The sequence below is a fragment of the Camelina sativa genome, chromosome 3 (genome assembly GCF_030686135.1).
Source record: "Camelina sativa cultivar CO46 ecotype springtype chromosome 3, ASM3068613v1".
In the NCBI taxonomy this organism is placed as follows: Eukaryota; Viridiplantae; Streptophyta; class Magnoliopsida; order Brassicales; family Brassicaceae; genus Camelina; species Camelina sativa.
The window spans coordinates 7,588,345-7,611,229 of record NC_141882.1 but is presented as its reverse complement, the minus strand read 5'-3'; the positions used below and the strand labels follow the sequence as shown (position 1 = coordinate 7,611,229).

Here is a 22,885-nt window from a genome sequence, read left to right as displayed (position 1 = left end):
GAGTTTTCTATGTATTTTCAATTCGAGTTGTAAACTTGGAACACATATTGCAGAACACATCAAACTAAAGAAAATCTTTCTTCGCAATGTTAGATTCTTTTGTTTCTTGAATGTAGAACCTCAATATATCAACAAACTAAACAAGTAGCTTCTCAAAAGACGAACATCATCACTATTAGCAAACACAAAGAGATAAGAAGATAACTTCTACACTCCCTGAGTTTCTTTTTTTTACAAGTGATCAAAAAAGATAAATAGAAAAAAAAAGGGAAGAAAAATCCAAATATGTATGAGTCATCATCATATTCGGACAAACATGTTCAAAAAGATCAAAGAGAATCAAGACTCTCGGTTCTGCTTCTCACAATCCGATGAAAAACTTCTCTAACTTTCCTCTCAAACGGATCCAAACCATTTCTCAAAGCTTCACGAACCTGAACGAGCTCATCAACTCTCTGTTTCACCTCAGCTTCCTTGTGATCATTCAACGGAAAATGAATCGAATCGATCAATTCATTCATCAACCTCGAACTCTTCTCAATCCTATCAATCTCCTTGAGCAATCCACAACAGTTCTTCCTATCTCTTCTCTTAGATTCCTCAACAATCTTATCGTGCAACGACATAACAGGAGCTGCCCATTGGAAATGCCTAGGCACAAAGAAGTTAACTTGCAATCCACGGTCTTGACAAGGAATCGCAGCTACCAAAACCCACATGACAAAAAGCAAAACCGAAGTCATTGTGTAAACTGGTACAGCTAAACCATTGCTCGCAGCAACCTCGTTTGGTCTAGGCGTTGCTAAGTTGTTAGCTAGAGCTTGTAACTGCTTAGAAGCTGACCATGATCTTGAAACACTCCAAGAAAGAGATCTGAAGTTACCAATCGAGCGGTGGTGACTCTCTTTGACCCTTCCGAATGAACGGTTCCGGTGAGCTAGATTTGTACCGGAAGGATGATCTTTCTCGTCGAGCATTCCGATTGCTAAATCGACCAGAGCTTTCTTAGCTCGCCGGAGCTGTCCTTCTCCGATCGAACGGTGCTGACTATCTAAAGCAGAGATAACGATGTCGGCAAGTTTCTCCCATTGACGGATCTGTTCGATACCGTCGCGGATTGCGTTACAGACATCGAGAGCTTTGATGCTCCGTTCGAAGTAGTCAGAAATCAATCTGTCCATCGGAGATTTAGAGATCTGAGAACGATGGTTGAAGACGATAGCTCGAAACTCTTCTTGACAACAGAGGAAAGAATCAAGAAGCTTTCCGATCCACTCGAGGGAGAGAAGGTCGTTGGAAGAGGCGTTGAGATCGATGAATTTCTCAGCGACTTGTCTCTGAAACGAATCTAGCTCAACCTCCATGTTGCTTGGCTCGTGGTGGTTGTGGTGGTGGCTACTATTTCCGGCTGATGATGATGAGTCAACTTGGTCTCGCCGTAAACTTAGCAACGACCTTCCAAATGATCCTTGAAAATCCGTTGCTGGCATCCTCAAAACAGACGCAAAATCGAAACTTTTTTTCTCAGAAAAATTCTCAGACTTGGGGGAAAAATATCTTCTTTTTTGGTTTAATTAGTATTGGTTTTGGATTGAGAGAGAAAGTGAGTGATGATGATTGATGAAAGCTTAGGAAGGAGAAGATATGTATTTATAAAGCGATTATTTTGACCGCGTAATTTAGAAACATTCAATATTAGTTCACTTTCTCTTTGTTTTTGTTTTTTCATTCACTGGGACTAATACTAATAAAAGGTGTGACGAGTAAAGCTAGAATTTGATTTTTTGTGTTCTCATTCCTTTTTCTCTTTTGTTACTCGGTACGATACACGTCTAGCATTGTAATAAAAAGTACAAGGATCTGTAGGAAGTAAATGCTGCAGTGTAAAAAATCTCAGTTACAGCAAATTCTTAAAAGTCACGGGGCTGTGATATATGAAGTCAAAGAGTGAGATATTGAAGGGTGTCACGTGGCGGTAACAAGAGCTGTGACGGAGCCTAGGTCAATGCACTGCACATGTGGAGAAAAAAGACAGCTAAGTCTTCGTTGGCGTGTTTTGTAATGAAGAGAGAGAAAGAGAGAGAAAGAGAGAGACGGACTCGGTCTTGTCTGACTGATTCTTTCTCGTCGTTCTAGAATCCCTCAAGGACAAAAATGCTGACATGGAATTCTCTTTTTTCTGATAGTACTAGAAAACAAATAAACAATGATAATAGTACTACAACAGTAACATTTACCTCTGCAAATTTAAAAGCTAAGTTAGGAAATAAACTCTTTAACATTATACTATTTTATACGCTTTTATACTCATATGGTAGGTAAACTAATGAAAATTTTCGTAACAATAAACGCGCACACCTCGAGGAAGTATTCGCCCTAGCCGTCAACCAAGAGCTTTTCTCCGATGGCCGGCGATGGATGGCTTCCACAACACTATTGTCGGTTCCAGTTTCTTCTCGTTTTAGTTTGTCTTCCTAGCTTTGTCAATATTCAGTTTCGTCGTCTCCAACCTTTGTCATTTACTCTCGGTGATGGTAAGTTCCTTTCGGCGTGGTGACTATTTCGGAGGATTGGTGGTCGATTGTTGATGTTCGGAAGTGGATCTATTCTCAGGTGGCTCCTTTTCGTCTTTCTGATCTGGTCGTGGAGGTTCAAGATTCCCGATCTGGTTTTAATGTCTCGACACTCTAGTTCATCGGCTCTGTTCTCGTTTGATTGTGAGTCGATGATGACTTTATCGCATGTTCTGGTTGCTTTTGAGGTGGATCTGAAGAGCTTTTTCTTGGATTTTGTTGGCTCTGCCGTGGTGTTGTCTCAGCTGAAGCTTGTATTTAGTCAGTTTCTCGTATCCCTGAATTCGCTTGAAGTTCCCTTTGATTTTGCGACAACGGCCTCGTTGTTTTTGGGTTCCTCCTCTTTTGGTTGTGTTGAGTGACTTGGCTTTGGTTTTATGTGGTTTGATAGCTTATGTCCTTCTTTGTTTACGACGGTCTAATCGTTGGTTTTGGCTAGGTCTTTGGATTTAGAGGTCCTTAATCTACAAGTTGGCCTTTTCGTGCAATCCGGTATCAGCTCCTTTGTGGCCTCTCTTCTTTGATTTGGTTGTTAGCCTGGTTGACTTGTTCTGCTACGATAATCTTTCTTGGATTTTGCTTATGGTTTGTCTCTGATTGCCCTTCCATGGCTGAGTTTTCAATCGGGTTCCTCTTATTGCAAATCGTGGATGGTTCAGCTTACCCACTTGTTTGGGTTTCCTCCAGTTTTGCTAGAAGGTTGGTTTGGTCGTCTTCCTTGAGCTAATGCGTTCATCTTCCTTCGGCAATTTCTCTATCAGGTTCCCCAATTCGTTCTACTTCAACTCGCTTTCTCCATGGTTCTCTGGTTTGGGCTTAATTGAGATTATTCCATTGGTAGTTCCTTCAGGTTTTGTAGTTTGTTTTTCTGTATAAGTTTCCCTCGTTTGGGTGTAGTTTCCTTCTTTTGGGCTCTAGTTTCTGGGGATAGCTTTGTTTTTCCTCCAGCTTGGGGTTTCAAAAACGTATTCCACCATTGTAGTTCAAAATCGTATTTTATAATGGAAATCTTCAGACGAAAAAAAATAAAAAAATAATGTAAAAATGATCGAGAAACTTTAATGAATTTATAACAAAAAAATGTGTGAATGATGGAGTATAATAAAGGGGAATTGACGAGAATGACTTAAAAAGAACCTAAAATTAACTAAATGACTACTCTAACTATATACCTACAATATTATCTGTATAATATACAATATATACATATTTATCGCTAACCAACTTCTTCCACCATACACCACACCCCCTGCTTCCTAACAACCACTTTCTACTACCGCCGGACCGCCGCCGGACCACCACCTAGTCTCGCCGGACTGCCGTCGGACCATTGTCGGACCACCACCGGACTATCGCCGGACCATCGTCGGACTATCGTCGGACCATCGCCGGACCACCGCCACACCACCACCGGACCATCGTCGGACCACCGCTTAGTCTCGCCAGACTGCCACTGGACCATCGTCGGACCGTCGCCATACCATCGCCGGACCACCGCCTAGTCTCGCCGGACCATCGCCACACCACCACCGGACCACCGTCTACCACCACCGACGTCCACCCCATCCACCATTATCTCTAAACCATAATACCTAAAAAGGTAATTTACTCTACCCTTACTCTTAAATTTCTATTTTTTTCAAATTGATGGCTATATTATTTGTTAGTTTTTTTTTTGGTTACTCACCTAATTCACCCTATGATAAATCTGTCATTAGCAGTCATCGATCATGTTTGGGACAGAATTAAAACTGTACAACTACAAGAATTAATTGATATACGACAGAATACACTACAGTGGGATTATTGGTTTAAGATTTGAATAGAGTTTTAAAGATTTTAAATGTTATGTAGAATTTTTTGTTATTAGATTAAGATTTTGTTAAACTCTGTTAAAGTTTAGTGTTATTAGTTTGTGATTTGTAAAAAGTCATTTAAAATCTTAACAAATCTGGGTTATTGGATTTAGATTTTTATAAAGTCATTAAAATCTTAACAAATGTTATATAGGATTGTTAATGAGTTCAATTATTATGTTATTGGTTCATGATTTTAGACGCTTCTTTTACAAAATAAAATCATGGAAAATATCATAAAAATACAGAAATTGTTTGGAGGACTTTACAAGATTTTAGAAAAGTAATCAACAAAACTCTCTAACAATCTTTAACAATCTTTCACTTACTCATTTTTAGGGGGAGGTATTGGTTTAGGATTTAGAAAGAATTTTAATGACTTTATGTTCTTGCTGATTGTTAGAATCATAGAAAATTAAAAGTTAAAAATGAAGGATTCTAAGAGATTGTTTAGGAAGTTTTTTAAAATCTTGATGATTTGTTTTTTCTAATCTTGTAAAATCTTTCTATTTGATGAAAGAGTTTTCATGACTTTTGTTATGAAGGAAATGATATAAAATCCTAAACCAATAACATAAAATTTGAATTCATTAACAATCCAAGATTCTTTTGTTTTACTTGAATAACATAAAACTTTTAATGACTTTATAAAACTCTTAATCCAATAACACTAGATTTATCAAGATTTTAGATAACTTTTTACAAATCCACAACCAATAACACCAAATTTTTAAAGAGTTTTTAAAAGTCTTGATTGAATAACAACATATTTTACCTAATTTTTAAAGTCATTAAAAATTTTTCTAAATCCTAAACCAATACCTCCCCCTTAATAATTTTATTGGACTCTTCAAAAATCTTCATAAATCTCAAACTAATATCACCTCTAAAACATATTGATATATTTTTTTTCTTTTTGTGTAAATAAAAATGTTACATCATATCTCCTGTCATGTGTTCCTAAATCCTAACTCACGCACACCACAACAACAAAGAAAAAAAAAATCAATATCTGAAATTTAAGCTTAAATTTTAAAAGAACACAAAAATAAACAAATAAAAACCACTCGTGTGAATTACAAGCTAGAAAAAAAGCTTTGAAACATGGAAGCACGAAGATTACTGACAAAGACATGACAAGCTCTCCTTATCTTAACTTATTCTAGCTAAAAAATTGTTTTTAGTTTTGTTTTTATACTTTCGTCAGTTCGACGACACAGATAAAATCGTGCAAAAGCGTATTTCCCGCTAATTGTTCCTCATCGGACTCACTTTCCAGTGTATACGACCAATTAATTTAGCCCCAATTGAGTAAATTAATTTATATAAACACAGAAAAAACGGATTCGTCAACATTTTAAAAATACTTGAGACAAAAAAATTTCTCATGGTGTCAAGTGCTCCTAACATGTTCGTTCAATGATTTAGAACACAACACAACAAAGAAACAGATAACTTTGTTATATAAAATGGAAGAGAGTATAATAATGTTTTATGACCGTTATAAGAAATATATATATATATATATGTGTATGTCAAATTGGTATATGATTTACAAGTTAGTTTTCTACTTAGTAACAGCTTCTTCTAGCTCTCTTATGCCATCAACTTTCTGTTCAATTTCTTCAATAAGTTCTTCACGCCATAGCTCTGCTCTTGCTTTCTCTTCTATGTCTTCTTGCTGCACCCATATTAGCGAAAAAGGCCCAAAACACAATAAACAACTATTATCCAATCTTATACTAATAGTTGTACGTTTACTATATTTGTGATGTGCCAAATGTCTATGAGCCGACCCAGCCCAATCTTACCCAACCTTATTATTAAGCACGACAGGAAAATCCACATGTATATCCCGAACTATATAGGATAAAATCAGTGTAACATCAAACCTTAACACAAGGTTTGAAATAAATTTCACGTTGAGAAGGAAAACAAAATCAACGTTTTGTAAGTTCAAACGTATACACACGAGACACAAATGGAAAATCCCCCATTTTATTTGTATTTGACGTTTATTAACAAACGCCTTTTTCTTTTATAATGATGATTAAGTTTGTATATTTATTTTGAATAATTAGTAAACTCAAATGCTAACACAAGGATTGTAATTTTTGTTTAGATGATTAAAGTTGTAAATTTATTTGAAACAAATGAATATCAAACACAAACCTAAAGCCAACTACTGTATGTTCATCTTTTATCGCTGTGTAAGGCATGCTAGACCGCGATGGACAAACCGGACTTCAACGGTTTACAGTCTACTAATATCAAAGTGGACTAGCTAGTCCATAGGCCATCATAGCAACATCCCTAATTATGGTAGGCTGGCTAGTCCATTGCAACATCCCTAATTATAAGTTGTATGTTATTTGTAAGTATTTAATTTCTAAGTTAGAAAGAGATACATACAGTTTCGTAGACCCAATAACCAGTTCCATCACCTCCATCTCCACGGTACTCCTCCGAGTCATAGAATGGATCCTATAATATCACACCATTATTAAGATCCCAATGCAGCAAATGGATCAAGATATTCAATTTGAGTTTTTTATTTCCATACTTTTGCGGAACCGAAGTACAAACATCCCCAACAAGTGAACATGATATAGAACATATCTGCAAATGATCAAGATCAATGTCAAAACATTAAATCAAAACCTTTTATAATTTCTACTTAGTAAAGAATCTTCTTCTCAAGAAACCCCAAATTTGTAACTTACAAACATTCTTGATGGCTTTATCACTTAGATGCCACACGTGTTTCTCAGTAATGATATCACGCATCCCTTCAATCTGTTGGACCATCACAGCCATTAATGGCAAATCATGTGGCAATGCCTTTCTTACACATAAGCTTCCTCTCATCATCAGATTTTTTTCCCTCTTCTCATTCACTTTCCTCTAATATTTTTTTCAAATCTTAAAAACGTAAGTTCATAACAAGAAATAGAATAGAAGGAGATTCTTATAATTTAAGTCATTAGGTAGAGAAGATTACTCACAGATAGCCAATATCCATGATTTGGTCCTGAAATCTGCTTAGGCTACAACACAAGACAAAATTCTCTGAAGTATTCTTTACATATTAATATATAAACTGTTAGTATATGAAATAATATGTACCGAGTGATTGGAAAAAGAAGGGATGTGGAGGTTAGTGAAGGTGGAACTTGTAAAAGCTTCAGCCATTGTTACTTCTTGATGGCGGCGTGGCACTGAATGGAAGAGAGAGAGATAGAAGACACAGTGGCGTTACAATCTTTTTTTCTATTATTCAATTTCAGTTTTTAAAGTTTATAAAGATTAGATTATTGGAGGCAGAAGATGTGTGTGGATAAGGGAATCAGTAACGTCCACACTTAAACTCTTGTGAGAAATAAACAAAGGAACAAAACATCAAAAGCGCAGGTTAGCAATCACAGGACCCTATTTTTAGTCTTTCTAACAAATGAAAGCTGGCGAGTATGACCCTTCCAGACTTGCTATTACAATCTTAAAACTCTCCAACTAATTCAAGTTGTATCCTTCCCCGTGTCAAGTCAACAAACTGTTTTTATTTATTTATTTGCCCAAGTTAGCAATAACAGAACACATTCAGTCTTCTATACGTGCAAGTTAGTAGTAATCACCATAGCCAAAGTTGGTAAGAAATCGTTGGTCGGTCAATTCAATCTTTCCGCTTACGTCTTCATCTCAATACATTAATTCGTTTCAATAGCGCATGTTAGCAACTATTGTCAACAGGTTTTTTTTGGATTTGGAAAAAAAAAACTAATCAAACCTCTGTTAGCGTAGGTTAGCAATCACAAAAACACGTCTACTCTTTTTTGTTTCGTTGGTCAAAGTTAAGAAGAAATCTGCGGGCAAGTAAAGTCAACTTCATATCGCTTGATTGCGCAATTTAGCATTATGAAGCGTATGTTAGCAACTTTGCTAAACTTAGAACTTTCCCACTTTCGTCTTCTTCCCGTGTGTATGTATGTATGTTTGTCTTTTTTAATCTCCCCTGTTTTGTGTTTTTTGGTGATTATATATTTTCCATTCAATTCCACCAACCTACCTTCTCAATAAAACACATACACAGTATCTCTCTAATCTGATTACTCTTCCTGAGAGAACAAAAATCTCAATCAATCCCATCATGAGTCGCATGATGGGACTGCTCGATCTCGAGAAACACTTCGCCTTCTACGGTGCTTACCACAGCAATCCCATCAACATTGTTATCCACATCATCTTCGTTTGGCCGATCGTTTTCACTGCTTTGCTTCTCCTCCACTCCACGACCCCAATCTTCGATCCTTCTCAATTAGGGGTTTCTCAATCGTTGACCCTCGACGGCGTTCTCCGATTTAACCTTGGGTTCATCTTCACCCTTGTTTATGCTCTGTTCTACATCTGTTTGGATAAAAAATCTGGCTTTGTAGCTGCTCTCATGTGTTTCTCTTGCTGGGTTGGTTCCAGTTTACTCGCTGTTCAGTTAGGACCTTCTCTTTCCTTTAAGGTTTGGTTTCTCTTATCTCAATTTGGGGTTTTTGATAAAAAAAAGTGAGCATATTTAATCAGAGTATGTGCATCCATCCATGTGTTGTGTATATATATATGCAGTTGCAGTTGTGTGTGTGCTTCATGCATTTATTGTTTTCATTGTTTTCCAAGCTTTGACTTGGAAGCCCCTATATGGCTATATGTGTCTATATATATTGAAATCGACTTATTTAGATTTGTTATATTACCTTCAACGATTAACTTAGTCCTCTGTCTCTGGGGTCCCTTCATTAGCTGTTAACGTTGAGACAAACAGCAGTGTACTTAACACCCTGTCTCTGGCTTTAAACATTCATGATTTGTTTTGCAAGATTCTGATTCTTTCATCCAAAGACTTGTAATTTAGAGTTGTTGACTCATTAGTGATGTGTGCTTGGACAAAAAGTGTTGTTCTTGACCACCAACGTATGTGATGGTCTCAGATATTTGGAGTCTGCATCACTTGTTAAAATTAGGAGCTTTGTATGTGTCTTGAGTGTTGTGAATCATTTGATAGTTTGTTATATGTGTTTGAAATCCCTCTGTTATATGTAGATACTGTAACAGTTTAACTGTCTTTGATGTCCATCCATGTGTTGTGTTTATATATATATACAGTTGCAGTGTGTCTGTGTGTGTGCTTCATGCATTTATTGTTAATTGTTTTCCAAGCTTTGACTTGGAAGCCCCTATATGGCTATACCTGTTTATATATATATTGAAATCGATTTATTTGGATTTGTTATATTACCTTCAACGATTAACTTAGTCCTCCTCTGTCTCTGGGGTCCCTTCATTAGCTGTTAACGTTGAGACAGACAGCAGTGTACTTAACACCCTGTCTCTGGCTTTAAACATTCATGATTTGTTTTGCAAGATTCTGATTCTTTCATTCAAAGACTTGTAATGTGTTTTAGAGTTGTTGACTCATTAGTGATGTCTGCTTGGACAAAAAGTGTTGTTCTTGACCTGTTGTACGTATGTGATGGTCTCAGATATTTGGAGTCTGCATCACTTGTTAAAATTAGGAGCTTTGTATGTGTCTTGAGTGTTGTGAATCATTTGATAGTTTGTTATATGTGTTTGAAATCCCTCTGTTATATGTAGATGCTGTAACAGTTTGACTGTCTTTCTTCGCAGGTTGGGTTGGCATCTCAGCTGTTATGTTGGACCGGGCAGTTCGTTGGCCATGGAATGTTTGAGGTAAGTTCTTTGGCTTTTAGGAATTGTTGTTTTGTTTCTCCTATAACTTGTTTCTCCTCATCGGTATTCATGGGGCCCTAAAACAGATCATTCTTGATTCTTGTCTACTCACAGAAACGAGCACCTGCGCTATTAGACAATCTAGTCCAGGCTTTTCTCATGGCTCCTTTCTTCGTATTGCTCGAGGTGAAAGTTGTGATTTGTTTGTTATGTCCTGCTACCTTCTTACTACAGCTCTGTGGGAAAACCGTAACCAGAAACTTGATAAGCTAATGTGAAAATTGTGTGAAATGCAGGTTCTTCAATCGGTTTTCGGGTATGAACCATATCCCGGTTTCCAAGCGCGTGTGAATGCCAAGGTAGAAAGTGACGTTAAGGAATGGAGAGCAAAGAAGCAACAGAAGAATAAGGTCACATAAGCTTGGATTATAATACGGAAGAACTTGAACCCATTGTTGTGTTTCTGTAACGGAAATGATAATAAGTCCATCATGGATTGATGGATTTGTGTGTAACGTCTATTGCATGCCTCTAATATATTGAAAATTGCAGTAAGTTTTTCGGTCACTGAGCAATGTGTTAGAAAAAAAAAAAAAAGTTAAATTTCTGATATCTCTCTTAATCTTAAAAATGTGAATCAATATAAAATATTGAAACTCCAAATATCTATGAAACAAACCCATAAATGTAAACCCTAAATAATTTGAATCATATCCCAACAATCAACATGTAAACCGTAAAGCTCTCCCCTAAACGTGCATAGGCTAGGCTTTGTATGTTACATGAAGTAATCGAAGACCTAAGAAATCACTTGTCGCCGGAAAATAAAGAAATACTATAAACTAAACAAGAAAAACATTTGACAGACTTGGTTAAACATCTGAGTTAACCGATATGCATTTCTTAAAAACATCTTCTAGATGGAAGCCGGAGGTGGGAGGGAATACAACTTTCTTTGGGTGTGAATGTGATTGGACAGTTCTTAGCGTAATTGGGAGTAAATAAGTGAGAAGGAATATTTCCATGGATCCACCATATTTAGCGTAAATCTTTTTTCTGTTATCAAATGATTTTTTCTTTTTTTTTAGCAGAAACTATTATTCTAGGTACAAGTGGCTCCAAAGAAAATTTACGCTAAAACAGTGAGTCGGAGTCCTATACAGATTATTCTGTCCAAACTCTAAACAAGTCACCAGTCAGAGACTTTATTGTTGATACTCTCTAATCAAATCAATTTATCAACAATAACTATCATGACTGAAAAAAATATCAGAATAATAATGAAGGGTTGAACGAAGAAAGAACAATAATGAACTGGGGGCGCATAAGTATAACGTGACTAAATTTATGTATAACCCAATCGATAACGAATTTCCGGTGTGTCCTCACGACTACGTGTCTTAAAATGGGGTCTTCTTAACGACGTCTTTGAACATCCCACTCGGCCCTGCATGTTCCACACGTATAAGTCACAACACTCAGAGCGATGTCCCGACTTTGGCGACTTATACCGATATTTTTCTTACACCATATATTATCTGCACTGTAGCTTCTTCTATAAGCGGCCGTGCTTGTATTTTTCTTTTGTCTTGAGAAAATTTAGACCATTTCTCTCGTTGTACGTACGTGTTATCTTTACGCAGAGATCTTGTTAAACTTTTCTGTGTCAGTCTATCATATGCTCCCGACTAGTGTTTAGTATCACTAAATAAAAAGAAATCTTGTGTGTTTCATCGAAAAAAAAGGGAGAAATATTATGTAGAATATGGTTAACACGTAATCCATCATCAAGATCGATATGATATGTTCTTTTGTTACTTTGTCAAATACTATATAAGAACAGTTGTTTCTTTTTCGTTTGTCTACATGGTATTATATAGGTGCTATTATACGTGCTTGGAAGTTGAAACATTGTAGTCTAATACCAAGTCCAACAGCGTTGCTGCTGTAACGTTGCTTAAAAAAAAAGAAATTATTTTAATCATATATATATATTTATTATCTTTTATTAATGGTAACCATTGAAAATTTGATACCTGTCTAGCAACTCAAGCACCCATTCTCTATGTTTTTTTTTCTTTTTATTATATATTTTTTTCTAAAGCCTCTTAGTTAGAATCTCTCAGTGGAGATGCCCTAAGGCTTATCGATTTCTTCTTTTGATTTTCTACTTATAAAGCATAATACGGGGAATTTGTATATTGATCTATCAGTAAATCCTACATTACTTATTTTAGTTTTATATATTCTCTTGATTTATTTCACAAACCACTCTCTTAAGAAAAAGAAAAAAAAAGTCGTACAGTTCATAGTAATAATACAACGGATACTATCAAAATAATATTAATTAGAAAAAAAAACAAAAATATCACCTTCGTACACAGAGATACATTACGTTGCAAGATAAAATCCAAAACTAGCATATGGACCAGGGCAAAAAAAAAACACTGGAAAGAGAAAATCCATAGGAGATCGAGCATATGTGGACCAGGGAAGAAAAAAACACTGCAATTATCGCAATAGTTTTTCTTTTTCTCTTCTTTTTTTCTTCTATTTCTCTTGTAAAGTATTTATATGTATTAAAAATATAAAAAGCGTGAGAAAGTATTGTCAACATGTATACACTGTTATTGTCAATATAGGATTTTCTTTACTATCAAATCCAAACTCATGAACTTTCCTATTTTATCCCACTGCTACTATTTATGTGTTACTATTAAATATATGTTAGAAAAGATTTGGCTTTAAAGAAATTATTCTCTTCGTCCTAGGTAGTGGCACTGGTACATGAATATTACTCCTTGCAAGTTGCAACAAGAACACGTGCAGAAAGCCTAATATGTGGTAAACACAAACTACTGAATGATCGATCCATGATGTAACACAATAACTATATTGATTACCAAAGGAAAGGATCAACAACTCAAGTAGGTCACGTATGAAAAGTACAAATTAATTACAATCGTACGACGTCGTGCCGAACTCCATTACACTAATCTCCTCCATGAAACGCCTCAATTCTTCCTCGTCCCACATTAAAAAGTCTTCTTCTTGAAAACCACTAGCTAATATCTTCTCATGGTCCTTGGTCAACTCTTCCCCTTCTTCTTCGTGACAGTGGATGTTTGTGGTTCTCGGATCCGACAAGATGTTCTTGATCCTGTCGACACAGTGTTGTCTAGATGAGATACCAGTGGCGATCTTATTAAGGAGATGGGCCGAGCGGGAGGAGGAGTAAGAAGGGCTCGCTGTCGCGGAAGAAGAAGTACTGCATTCTGTATTAAACCACGGCGTTTCGACGGTGAGGTTATTGGCGACCGGCTGGTGGGTCACTGGGTCGATTCCGTTTCTCTTCAGTCTTTTCTTGAGACAAGAGTTCCAATGGTTCTTGATGTCATTGTCTGATCGATTTGGCATCTGCTGAGCTATTAGTGCCCACCTACAATTTTCCGTAAACAACAAAACGAAATCGTTTAGCATATATTATCTTTACGCAAAAAGTCGAGGAAAAATCTATTTAAAATAAATAAAAATGTAGTTAGTCCTTAGTAATAAGATTTTATCACTAAAACATTAGTAATATACTAATATTCCGCAAATATATTCTGACGTAAACAATCTATCAAAAGAAGTTTTTAATATGGTATTGGATCATAATTTGTAGGAGTTAATCCTCTCGTACTATCTCATTTAGCGAGATGACAAAGGTATCCATACATAATACTAGTATTTTTTTAAAAACTAGTTATGAATGAAATGTAAAATGTATTAAATCAAAAGCGAGTGTTTATACATTATATTATTATATTATTATATGCAACCCCAATCAAAGTTAAATAGTATTGTTTTTTTCTTACAACATTCCATTTGTTACAAATGGTGCCTGTGTACTAAAATATGACTAAATGGATATCACCAGTTTCCTAAATAACTATTCCTTCTCGTTTCTTCTGTTTTCAAATACTTGTCATTTTAGGTTTTCAATATATATGTTTCGTAAAAATATTAATTTTATTTCAACTATTTTAATATTTTGACTAATAAACAAATTAGAAAATGTATTAAATAAGATATATAATAGAATATTAATATATTTTTTTAATTTGTGTGCAAAGCTCTAGAATGACAAACAAGTAAAAAAATCGGAGGGAGTATTAATATACCAGACCACTAATCCAATCGAGTGTGACATAGGTATCATATATATATATATATATATATATGTGCGCATTATAATGTTGGTTTTGACACACTTTATTACTTAATAATTTTAGTGATTATTGAGCACTTAACCTGTTCCCGAAAGCAGAATGTAAATTGATGATAACTTGTTCTTCTTGAGGAGTGAATTTGCCTTTCTTAATCCCAGGCCTTAGGAAATTAAGCCACCTTAATCTGCAGCTCTTCCCACATCTCCGCAAACCTTTTTTTTTATCATAATTGTAAGATTATAAGTGTGAATTCAAATTCGCAGTAAACTTTGTGCTTTTGTTGGATGTATCATATATATAATGGCGATCCAGAGTCTTATAAAAACAGGAAAATATGAACGAAAAAATGAGTTTGCCAAAACAAAAAAAAATGAATGAAAAAAGGAAAACAAAATTTTTAAAGAATTAAACTTTTCGAAATATATATATGTCTTATCAAAAAGACCTACTAGTCTGAGGATTATATGACTTTTCTATGTATAATTGTACGTACGTAGTTTGTAAAAAGGACATGTAAAACCTGCTCTATCGGCACAGCACAACTACGGTGATGAAAAACTATTAAGTAATGATAAATATATCTAAATTATACTTTCATTGTAATCAATATAACATGAAAAACTAGAGGTAACGTTTTATTATAGTTGTTACTTGTTGGTGATTCAGTTAAAAACTTAAATCTATACATACCAGCTTTGTCAGGAAGAAAACGCCAGTCCCCGACGCCGTATTCGTCGATGTAAGCGACGAGTTTCTGGTCTTCCTCCTCCGTCCATTCTCCTCTCTTCGTCCCGTCGGCGTCGTACCACGTCGCTCTCCCCATAATATCTCAGAGACTCGGCCCTGCCAATCCGATATCACCCCGTGTTGACCTTACGAAAAGAGAAGAGATCGGAAAATATTTAACGAAAACAAAAGAAAAAAAGTTTATCTGAACGTACTGATCGGGATTTCTATATCACACAGCCTTTTACTTACTTTAATATATGGTCCTCTTGAATGAGTGATGAGAGTACGTAGTAGGTCTTGCTATAAATTATCCCACTTTTTTTTTTTTCTTTCTTTTCGGATTAAAATTAAAAAGGTTGTCGGATTACTAGTGTAGCAATTAGTACCCCCGCTTGAGCAGATTATTTATAGAACAGAGACATGTTGAGGAATAAAGAAAAATAAAACATTATTCGATATGCCTACAAAGGCTCTTTATTTTCTAAATAGTAAATAGTAATATAGGCAGTGTTACTCAATCATGGAGTTAGCTTTAATTCTTTAAGGTTTTACAATCTATAATTTTAAGAATCCATTTGTGTGGGTTTCAAAATCTCTGCAGTGTATATTGGTTTAGATTATAATAAGTTTACTCACAAAACACGAGAGAATTTCATTTCAGATGATTCAAGATTTTCAAGTTTTGATAACACTGGATTTTAATGAAAGATTTGAATTCTTAGTTAAGTAACATCAATTTTTTAGAAAAGTTTAACCTGATTTACGAATATAAGATCCAATAGCACCAAATTTTAAAGGATGATTTATAATCATTAATTGGACTAGGGTTGGATTTCAATTCTATTAAAATCCTGAATAACATCACAAAGTTTTATTCAAGTATTTAATTGAACTGAAGGTCGACACTGTTTCCGGAAGAAATTAAAAACAGTCCATTTGTTAATTAATGTGAGGTAAGTAATTTTTCTCTCTGTTTTATACTTGAGATTAAAGATAAATGTAAATTCATATACAGTAGGTGGTTTTGTTGAATTATAAGAAAATATATTTCATATAACAATATTGGTATAAATGAATAGTTACTAATATATTCTAAACAAAAATTTACTTTAACAAAATTATTGTTAAGTTTACCAAGTTAAAAAACTGATTATGAATAATATGGTAGCTTCAGAATTGTGTATCGCATAAGAAAATTGTTATTTATATACACAAACATGTTAATCTTTTCTTTTGGCCAACCATTATCAATGATATTTGTTTTTTTCTGGGCAACTGGATTTTGGATATATAATAATATTTTGAAAGGATACTACAGTATTGTAACGTTGTACAAACTTCCGAGTGAAGGAGAAAACACCCATGAAGCCAAAGCGGAAAGCGTTATGCTACATATGAATGCAATCAATGATATTTTTAAAGGAGAATAATTTTTATGATTTTCTATAGAATCCTTGAAAGTCATGTCTGTAAAATTTTTACATATTCTATAGAATAATTTTTAAAATTTTCACATAAGAAAAACGTTATTGATTCACAAAATAAGTTATTTTCATATGATAATTTTTAGTACTTTTTTGACCCAACAAAAAAAAAAAGGTCTTTTGGTACATGAGTATATTATTTAGTTACGACAACGGTTGGATAGATCTCACCATTTTTATTTAAAGATTCACTAGGAAAATCTTGTTTTGTATCATAATTAGATATATCTATGCACTAGAGAAATATTATTAATTGCAATAATTCATAATAATCAATGTGCTAAATTTTTCTTTGACTCATTTTCAGCTTGACATGTCAAATACTTATCTTTCGCCAAGCTATATATATATATATTATTCTTTGGTTTATATATATACATTTTAAAATCTTTAGTTTTACGCGAAAATATATGTTTAAATTTTATCGGTTTCGGAGTTCTCTATAAATGGTCCACCTGCATGTAGTAGTACCATCTACACGTGCTTAAATTTCATCTTCCAGAACAAGCCAAGCGCTTGAAAGAATATGATTTGCCACATTTGTAGGAAAATTCAATGTACGTATGTCACTTTCTTTTGCTGATAATAATAAATCTACTGTGATGTTATTAATCTAATTATAATCTTATTTATTATCAGGTGGATATGGAGAGAGGCAATAATTAACATGGACGCGTAAAGATAACGCCACTAGAAATTAAATTTTCTCTAGTGGCGAGCTAACATATTGTACGTGTGTTTTTGTTGTGGTTGAGTCGTTGAGACTTGAGAGATAATGCAAAACCACGGCAAATGTGCTTAAACATGTGTGCATCGTAGTCTCATTATTTGCATATGAACAATTCATACTGATTTGTGTAGAACTATAATGTCTTGCTAAACAGTGTGGTCGAGAGTATAAAACAAAAAGAAAAACGATGGTAAAGTTGATGTTGATGTGAGCCTGTGAGCCTATAGAGAGACTCTTTAATGGTTTTAATTTAAACACCTTGATTTCATTTACCAATTGAGAAGAGATGTCCCATGTGGAGCACAACATGATGGGTCAGATGTAAGTGTATGTGGGCAAGCTCAAGTCGAAGATGAAGTTCAAGAAGCTATACAAAATATGTCTGCACAAGCTTCTGTCTCGGCACAGGCGTCTGATGTATGCACAAACGTCTGTATGATAAAAGAGCATCAGAGGCTTGTTGATTTTATTTGTATGTCTTGGTTTTGAAGATTTATGAAGATATAGTTAATGCACGTTTTCGGATATTACTTGGAGGTAAAGCACGAAGAAAAAAAAAGCTTGAAAATATTTAGAAGATTTAATGGAAAAAAGTAATATTCGTTTAACAAAGGATAAAGTTAAATGGAATATTTCCTCTTGATTTTAGGAAAGTTGTTAGCCTTGGGAGAGGCATGAAATCCCTTAAATATAGAGGGTCTAGGACTTAGAAACTTATCTCTTTAGAACGTGAAAAAGAGAGGAAAAACCTTGTAAGCCTTTTGGCATCTTTGGGGGAAAAGGGTGAGGGTTTTTGTTTCTAAGTGAGAGTCATGAGTGTAGATCAGTGTTGTTGTTCTTAGGGATCTCTTAATGTGTTGGGAATAGATTGGGAACAAGCTAAGAAAAGATCTTAGGTTTGTGTAAGTCCAATATTGAGCACTAACTGTAATTGTTCTCAAGAAGTATTACCAACAAAGTTTGAGGACGGAAGCATTTGCTGAACCTCGTTAAAAATTGTGTGTCTCTTGTCTCTTTTACACTAACAAGTGGTATCAGAGTGGGCATCTGTGCAGAGTCTGACTCAACAAACGGGTGAAGATCTTGGGAAGAAGAACATGGAGGCACAATCGATGTTATTCATGGAAAAAGACTTATTGGTGTTAGATCCAGATTATTATGGGATGTGGAAGGTGTTGATGATGCATAGAATTAAAGGAATTCATGAAGATGCATGGACAGCAGTCGAACTTGGATGGGAGTCGCCGAAACAGACTGTTGTTGATTCTGACGGAAATCAGATGGTTGTTTCAAAACCCAACACAGAGTGGTCAAAATCTGACAAAGCTTTGTCCAGATTGAATTCTTTGGCACTTTCAGCAATATTTGGTGGCGTTCACAGGGATCAGTTCTCTTTGATTCAAGGTTGTACATCTGCTAAAGAGGCTTGGGAGATTCTGCAAACTATCTTTGAAGGTACAACAAGTGTGAAACGCACAAGGTTAGATATTCTTGCTTCTGAGTTTGAGAACCTAAGGATGTATGAGTTTGAGAACATTACTGCTTTTAGTGGTATAATTTATGCTATTGCGAATGAAGCTAGAGCTCTTGGAAAGAATTACAAAAACAGGAAGTTGGTCAAGAAACTGTGGAGGGATTTAGCTCATAGATATCATTCTGTGAAAATTGCGATGGATGTTGCTCTTGATATAGACAATATGTCTTTTTAGGAGGTAACAAGTAGATTGCTAAACTATGAGTTGCAATACATATCGTCTGATGTAGGTAAGAACACACAAAGAATTGATGTTTTCTCAGTCTGTGATAGTGAAGAGAACACAATGGCTAGTAAAACAGGAGAACTTAAGAGTTTTGTGGTGCATAAAGGACGCAAGAGTTTGAAGATTATAGGAGAACAGAATAGGAATAAGGTTCAGTGTCATGGTTGTTAGGGCTTTGGTCATTTTAAATCAGATTGTCCTTCTGTGAGGAAGAAAGGGTTCAAGAGTCTGCATTCGCCAAAAAGGAAGAAAAACACACAAAAGTCTCAAACAAACAAGTCAAAGTTTGTTGCACTTTGTTGCTCAACGAAACTTGCTGCTGATAAGTTAGAACTGAAATCTGATAATGGAACAATTTGTTGTACGGATCATGACTCTGAGCCAACAGAAGAAGAACTTAAATTGTTGTTGAATGATCAAATCAACACTCTAAGGAAAGATCTAATACAAAGGGAGAAGGAAAATCAGAGGCTTGTCATAGAGATGAATTATTTGTTAAGCAAAATTTCAAATCTGGAAGAAGATCTAGCTCTGGAGAAAGTAAAGTCTTATGATTTAGAAAAACGTTTAGAAGATCAGTTAAGAAGCATCAAGATGTTGAGCAGAGGATCTTGACAAGATTCTGACAACTGGTAGAACATGTAATGTCAGATGGGGTTTGGGTTACCATGGAAGTGATTCCGGTGCAACTACTCAGTTTGTTAAAGGAGAAACCTTGGCTTCAAAAGTTGTAGATTCAAGTATCTGTATATCTCCGTCAAAGGTCCGAAACATGTCTGTCAGCAAAGAGACCAGTGACAACCAGCTGAAATCTTGGCAGACGTCTGTACACAACAACTTTAAGAGAAGAGTGATTGGTTGTTGGTATTGTAGGAAATCTGGTCATATCAAAGCTCAGTGTTACAAGTTCTTGAAGAGGGTAACAAAAGTCATGAGAAGGAAGAAATTTTACAAAGAGCGTCAAAGATTCAATCAAGTTTGGATAAAGAAGCATGATTTATATCGTCCTGAAGACTACACAAAGCATGCATTAAGGGACAGACGTTTGTATTCTGACAGTGGCTACTCAAGGAATCAGAGAGGTGTTCAAAGCAAGAGACGACATCTAAGACATGTGCATAAGAAACTCCAAGATTCAGGCCAACGGAGAAAACGTTGGAGACCGAGATGTTGAGCAAAAGGATGTCGTCTCACAGACCAGATAATAAGAAGAAAGACATTTGTCTGTTTGACGACTGATCAAAGTCTTGTGCTGATGGTTGATATTTCAGAATGCTTTGTCAAGGTAAATTTGAGCTCTTAATGTTTTTTAATGAGTTTTACCACTCAAGCAAGGGGAGATGGTGTAAGAAGAATATGATTCTTGTTTATGGGGGAGTTTCGAAGATGCTGTTTGATTATGGGGGAGTCTTCAAGAGGTTGTGTTATGGATTTCCAAGAATCATGAAGTGTTGTGCTTGAGTTATAAAACTCAGTAAAAAAGGGGGAGAATGTAAGTGTATGTGGACAAGCTCAAGTTGAAGATGAAGTTCAAGAAGCTATACAAAATATGTCTGCACAAGCTTCTGTCTCGGCACAGGCGTCTGATGTATGCACAAACGTCTGTCTGATAAAAGAGCATCAGAGGCCTGTTGATTTTGTTTGTATGTCTTGGTTTTGAAGATTTATGAAGATATAGTTAAGGTACGTTGTGTGATATTACTTGGAGGTAAAACACGAAGAAAAAGGAAGCTTAAAGATATTTAGAAGATTTAATAGAAAAAAGAAATATTCGTTTAACAAAGGATAAAGTTAAATGGAATATTTCCTCTTGATTTTAGGAAAATTGTTAGCCTTGGGAGAGGCACGAAATCCCTTAAATATAGAGGGTCTAGGACTTAAAAACTTATCTCTTTAGAACGTGAAAAGAGAGGAAAATCCTTGTAAGCCTTTTGGCATCTTTGGAGGAAAAGGGTGAAGGTTTTTGTTTCTAAGTGAGAGTCCTGAGTGTAGTTCAGTGTTGTTGTTCTTAGGGATCTCTTAGTAGGTTAGGAATAGATTGGGAACAAGCTAAGAAAAGATCTTAGGTTTGTGTAAGTCCAATATTAAACACTAACTGTAATTGTTCTCAAGAAGTATTACCAACAAAGTTTGAGGACGTAAGCATTTGCTGAACCTCGTTAAAAATTGTGTGTCTCTTGTCTCTTCTACACTAACCTCAGAAACGTAGACAGTTCAGTTTCTTGAATCTATGTGTTAATTTCGTACTTTACCAAATATCAGTTTCGTTTTATCTATTTTATTTTTGCCCTAAACTTGACGAAAATCATAGGGGTCATGAATTTGTTTTCGTGGCTTCAACTTTTTTTTTTGTTGATACATATTTAGGCTTTGAATGGGGAGTGGGAAAATGAGTGGTTCTTCAGCCCAAGTGGTCTTTCCACTTATGTGTTCCCATTCAGCAACGCAAAAACAAAAATAAAAAAAAGTGAAGGGAACACATGTAGATAAGAAACTCTTGTCTTTTAGTAAAAAGAAGTGAATGAACCACTTTTAACATTGATGTAGTTAGTTTTATTTTAGTAAATGAAAAGTTTCATACCTTTATGCTTTTGACTAAATTAGTTATAATTTTAATTAATCATAATGTTGGGATGTTTTTAGTTGTTAATTAATAAGGAAATCAATAGAATTAAAAACTTTTATACATGGCTCATAACCTGTAATTTATATATATTTTAAAAGTATCTCTATATATGTAAACGTAAATTTAATTTTTTATAATAATCTATAGTAATGTTGTTGTAGTTAATTTTTTTTACTTATGTGAAAGAAATGTTAGTAAATTTTTTATTATATATATCATGTTTTCTAATTATGTTTTTATTTTATAACATATAGATTTAACAGGTTTGTAATTATGTTTTTCTTTTATAAAATAGAGATCTAAGTATGTTATTAAGACAATATTATGAATAAAAATTTAATAGCAAATAAGGTTTGTAAACTTTTAGTGACGAAAAGTTATAATTGTATATGTATAATATTTTTATGTTTTTGACTAAGGTTTATAATTGTATATGTATAATATTATAAATGTTTATACCATCGACATATATTATATATATACACAATTATATAAGATTTATGATTCATGTCTACACACTAATGTAATACAAAATTATAAAAAAACTCAAATTTAGTATGTAAAAATAATTAATATTCATATAATACAATATTAATTAGAATTTACTTATGAAAAATTAAATACTAATTTTAAAATTGAAATATATTATTTTAAATTGTACAGTACTTTGAACTATTTTTACCATTCAAACATAAATTTTAAACCGCTGGATCCACTAGATCCACACTTGTTTCACTAGATCCGCTAGATCCACTTTTTTCCGTTTGATCCGTTTGATCCGCTAGATCTGCTACGCCTGATACACTATTTCCATTCGGAGCCTTAATTTGTCATCTCAGGCTCTTTTTTTTTTTTTTTTTGGTCGGATCTCGGGATCTCCTCTTTGTTTACGGAAAAGGAAACACAGAGATGCTAATAAATAGGACATCAAGAAAACGAAGAAGATGAAAATAATACAAATATGATTTAATTTGGGTCAATACTCAATAGACATGGTAAATATAAAACAATATTTTGCGAAAGAAAAAAAAAACACTGATAGTCGAACTAAAATTGGTCTAGATTACTACCAACATTTTATGAATGCAATCAAACTTAATATCTCTATTGTTTAATATCGGAAAGAATAAAAAGAATTAATATCACATAAGGTGAAGTTTTTTTTTGTAAAAGGGTTGTCAAA

General features: G+C 34.6%; 4 protein-coding genes across 4 annotated transcripts; 1 reads left to right on the top strand and 3 right to left on the bottom strand.

Annotated features, from left to right (window-relative positions):
* Positions 1–149: 149 nt before the first annotated feature.
* LOC104775995 (protein BYPASS1-LIKE) lies at positions 150–1,776 on the bottom strand. Its single transcript, XM_010499983.3, has one exon. It carries the CDS (start codon positions 1,488–1,490, stop codon positions 330–332), a length of 1,161 nt encoding a protein of 386 aa, XP_010498285.1. The 5' UTR covers positions 1,491–1,776; the 3' UTR covers positions 150–329.
* A 4,094-nt stretch (positions 1,777–5,870) lies between these two features.
* Positions 5,871–7,822, bottom strand: LOC104775994 (photosynthetic NDH subunit of subcomplex B 4, chloroplastic). Its single transcript, XM_010499982.3, has 6 exons — positions 7,556–7,822; positions 7,435–7,476; positions 7,153–7,333; positions 6,993–7,048; positions 6,842–6,913; positions 5,871–6,110 (listed from the first exon to the last, which is right to left on the bottom strand). Exons 1-6 carry the CDS (start codon positions 7,619–7,621, stop codon positions 5,997–5,999), a joined length of 531 nt encoding a protein of 176 aa, XP_010498284.1. The 5' UTR covers positions 7,622–7,822; the 3' UTR covers positions 5,871–5,996.
* Positions 7,823–8,161: 339 nt separating this feature from the next.
* On the top strand, positions 8,162–10,729 carry LOC104775993 (2-hydroxy-palmitic acid dioxygenase MPO1). Its single transcript, XM_010499981.3, has 4 exons — positions 8,162–8,936; positions 10,100–10,162; positions 10,277–10,348; positions 10,459–10,729. The coding sequence occupies exons 1-4, from the start codon at positions 8,574–8,576 to the stop codon at positions 10,579–10,581; spliced, it is 621 nt and encodes a 206-aa protein (XP_010498283.1). The 5' UTR covers positions 8,162–8,573; the 3' UTR covers positions 10,582–10,729.
* Positions 10,730–13,036: 2,307 nt separating this feature from the next.
* On the bottom strand, positions 13,037–15,482 carry LOC104775992 (transcription factor MYB8). The gene is made up of 4 exons (XM_010499980.3): positions 15,352–15,482; positions 15,064–15,245; positions 14,456–14,585; positions 13,037–13,601 (listed from the first exon to the last, which is right to left on the bottom strand). The coding sequence occupies exons 2-4, from the start codon at positions 15,194–15,196 to the stop codon at positions 13,115–13,117; spliced, it is 750 nt and encodes a 249-aa protein (XP_010498282.1). The 5' UTR covers positions 15,197–15,245; positions 15,352–15,482; the 3' UTR covers positions 13,037–13,114.
* Positions 15,483–22,885: the final 7,403 nt, after the last annotated feature.

Coding starts and splice junctions, on each gene's coding strand:
- LOC104775994 (XM_010499982.3), bottom strand. CDS start 7,621: ATGGCTGAAGCTTTTACAAGTTCCACCTTCACTAACCTCCACATCCCT. Junction 6,914..6,992: donor TGTACTTCGGTTCCGCAAAA/GTATGGAAATAA, acceptor GTGATATTATAG/GATCCATTCTATGACTCGGA. Junction 6,111..6,841: donor GTTATTGGGTCTACGAAACT/GTATGTATCTCT, acceptor ATATGGGTGCAG/CAAGAAGACATAGAAGAGAA.
- LOC104775995 (XM_010499983.3), bottom strand. CDS start 1,490: ATGCCAGCAACGGATTTTCAAGGATCATTTGGAAGGTCGTTGCTAAGT.
- LOC104775992 (XM_010499980.3), bottom strand. CDS start 15,196: ATGGGGAGAGCGACGTGGTACGACGCCGACGGGACGAAGAGAGGAGAA. Junction 14,586..15,063: donor TTTTCTTCCTGACAAAGCTG/GTATGTATAGAT, acceptor ATAAAAAAAAAG/GTTTGCGGAGATGTGGGAAG. Junction 13,602..14,455: donor CATTCTGCTTTCGGGAACAG/GTTAAGTGCTCA, acceptor GGAAAATTGTAG/GTGGGCACTAATAGCTCAGC.
- LOC104775993 (XM_010499981.3), top strand. CDS start 8,574: ATGAGTCGCATGATGGGACTGCTCGATCTCGAGAAACACTTCGCCTTC. Junction 8,937..10,099: donor GACCTTCTCTTTCCTTTAAG/GTTTGGTTTCTC, acceptor CTTTCTTCGCAG/GTTGGGTTGGCATCTCAGCT. Junction 10,349..10,458: donor CTTTCTTCGTATTGCTCGAG/GTGAAAGTTGTG, acceptor TGTGAAATGCAG/GTTCTTCAATCGGTTTTCGG.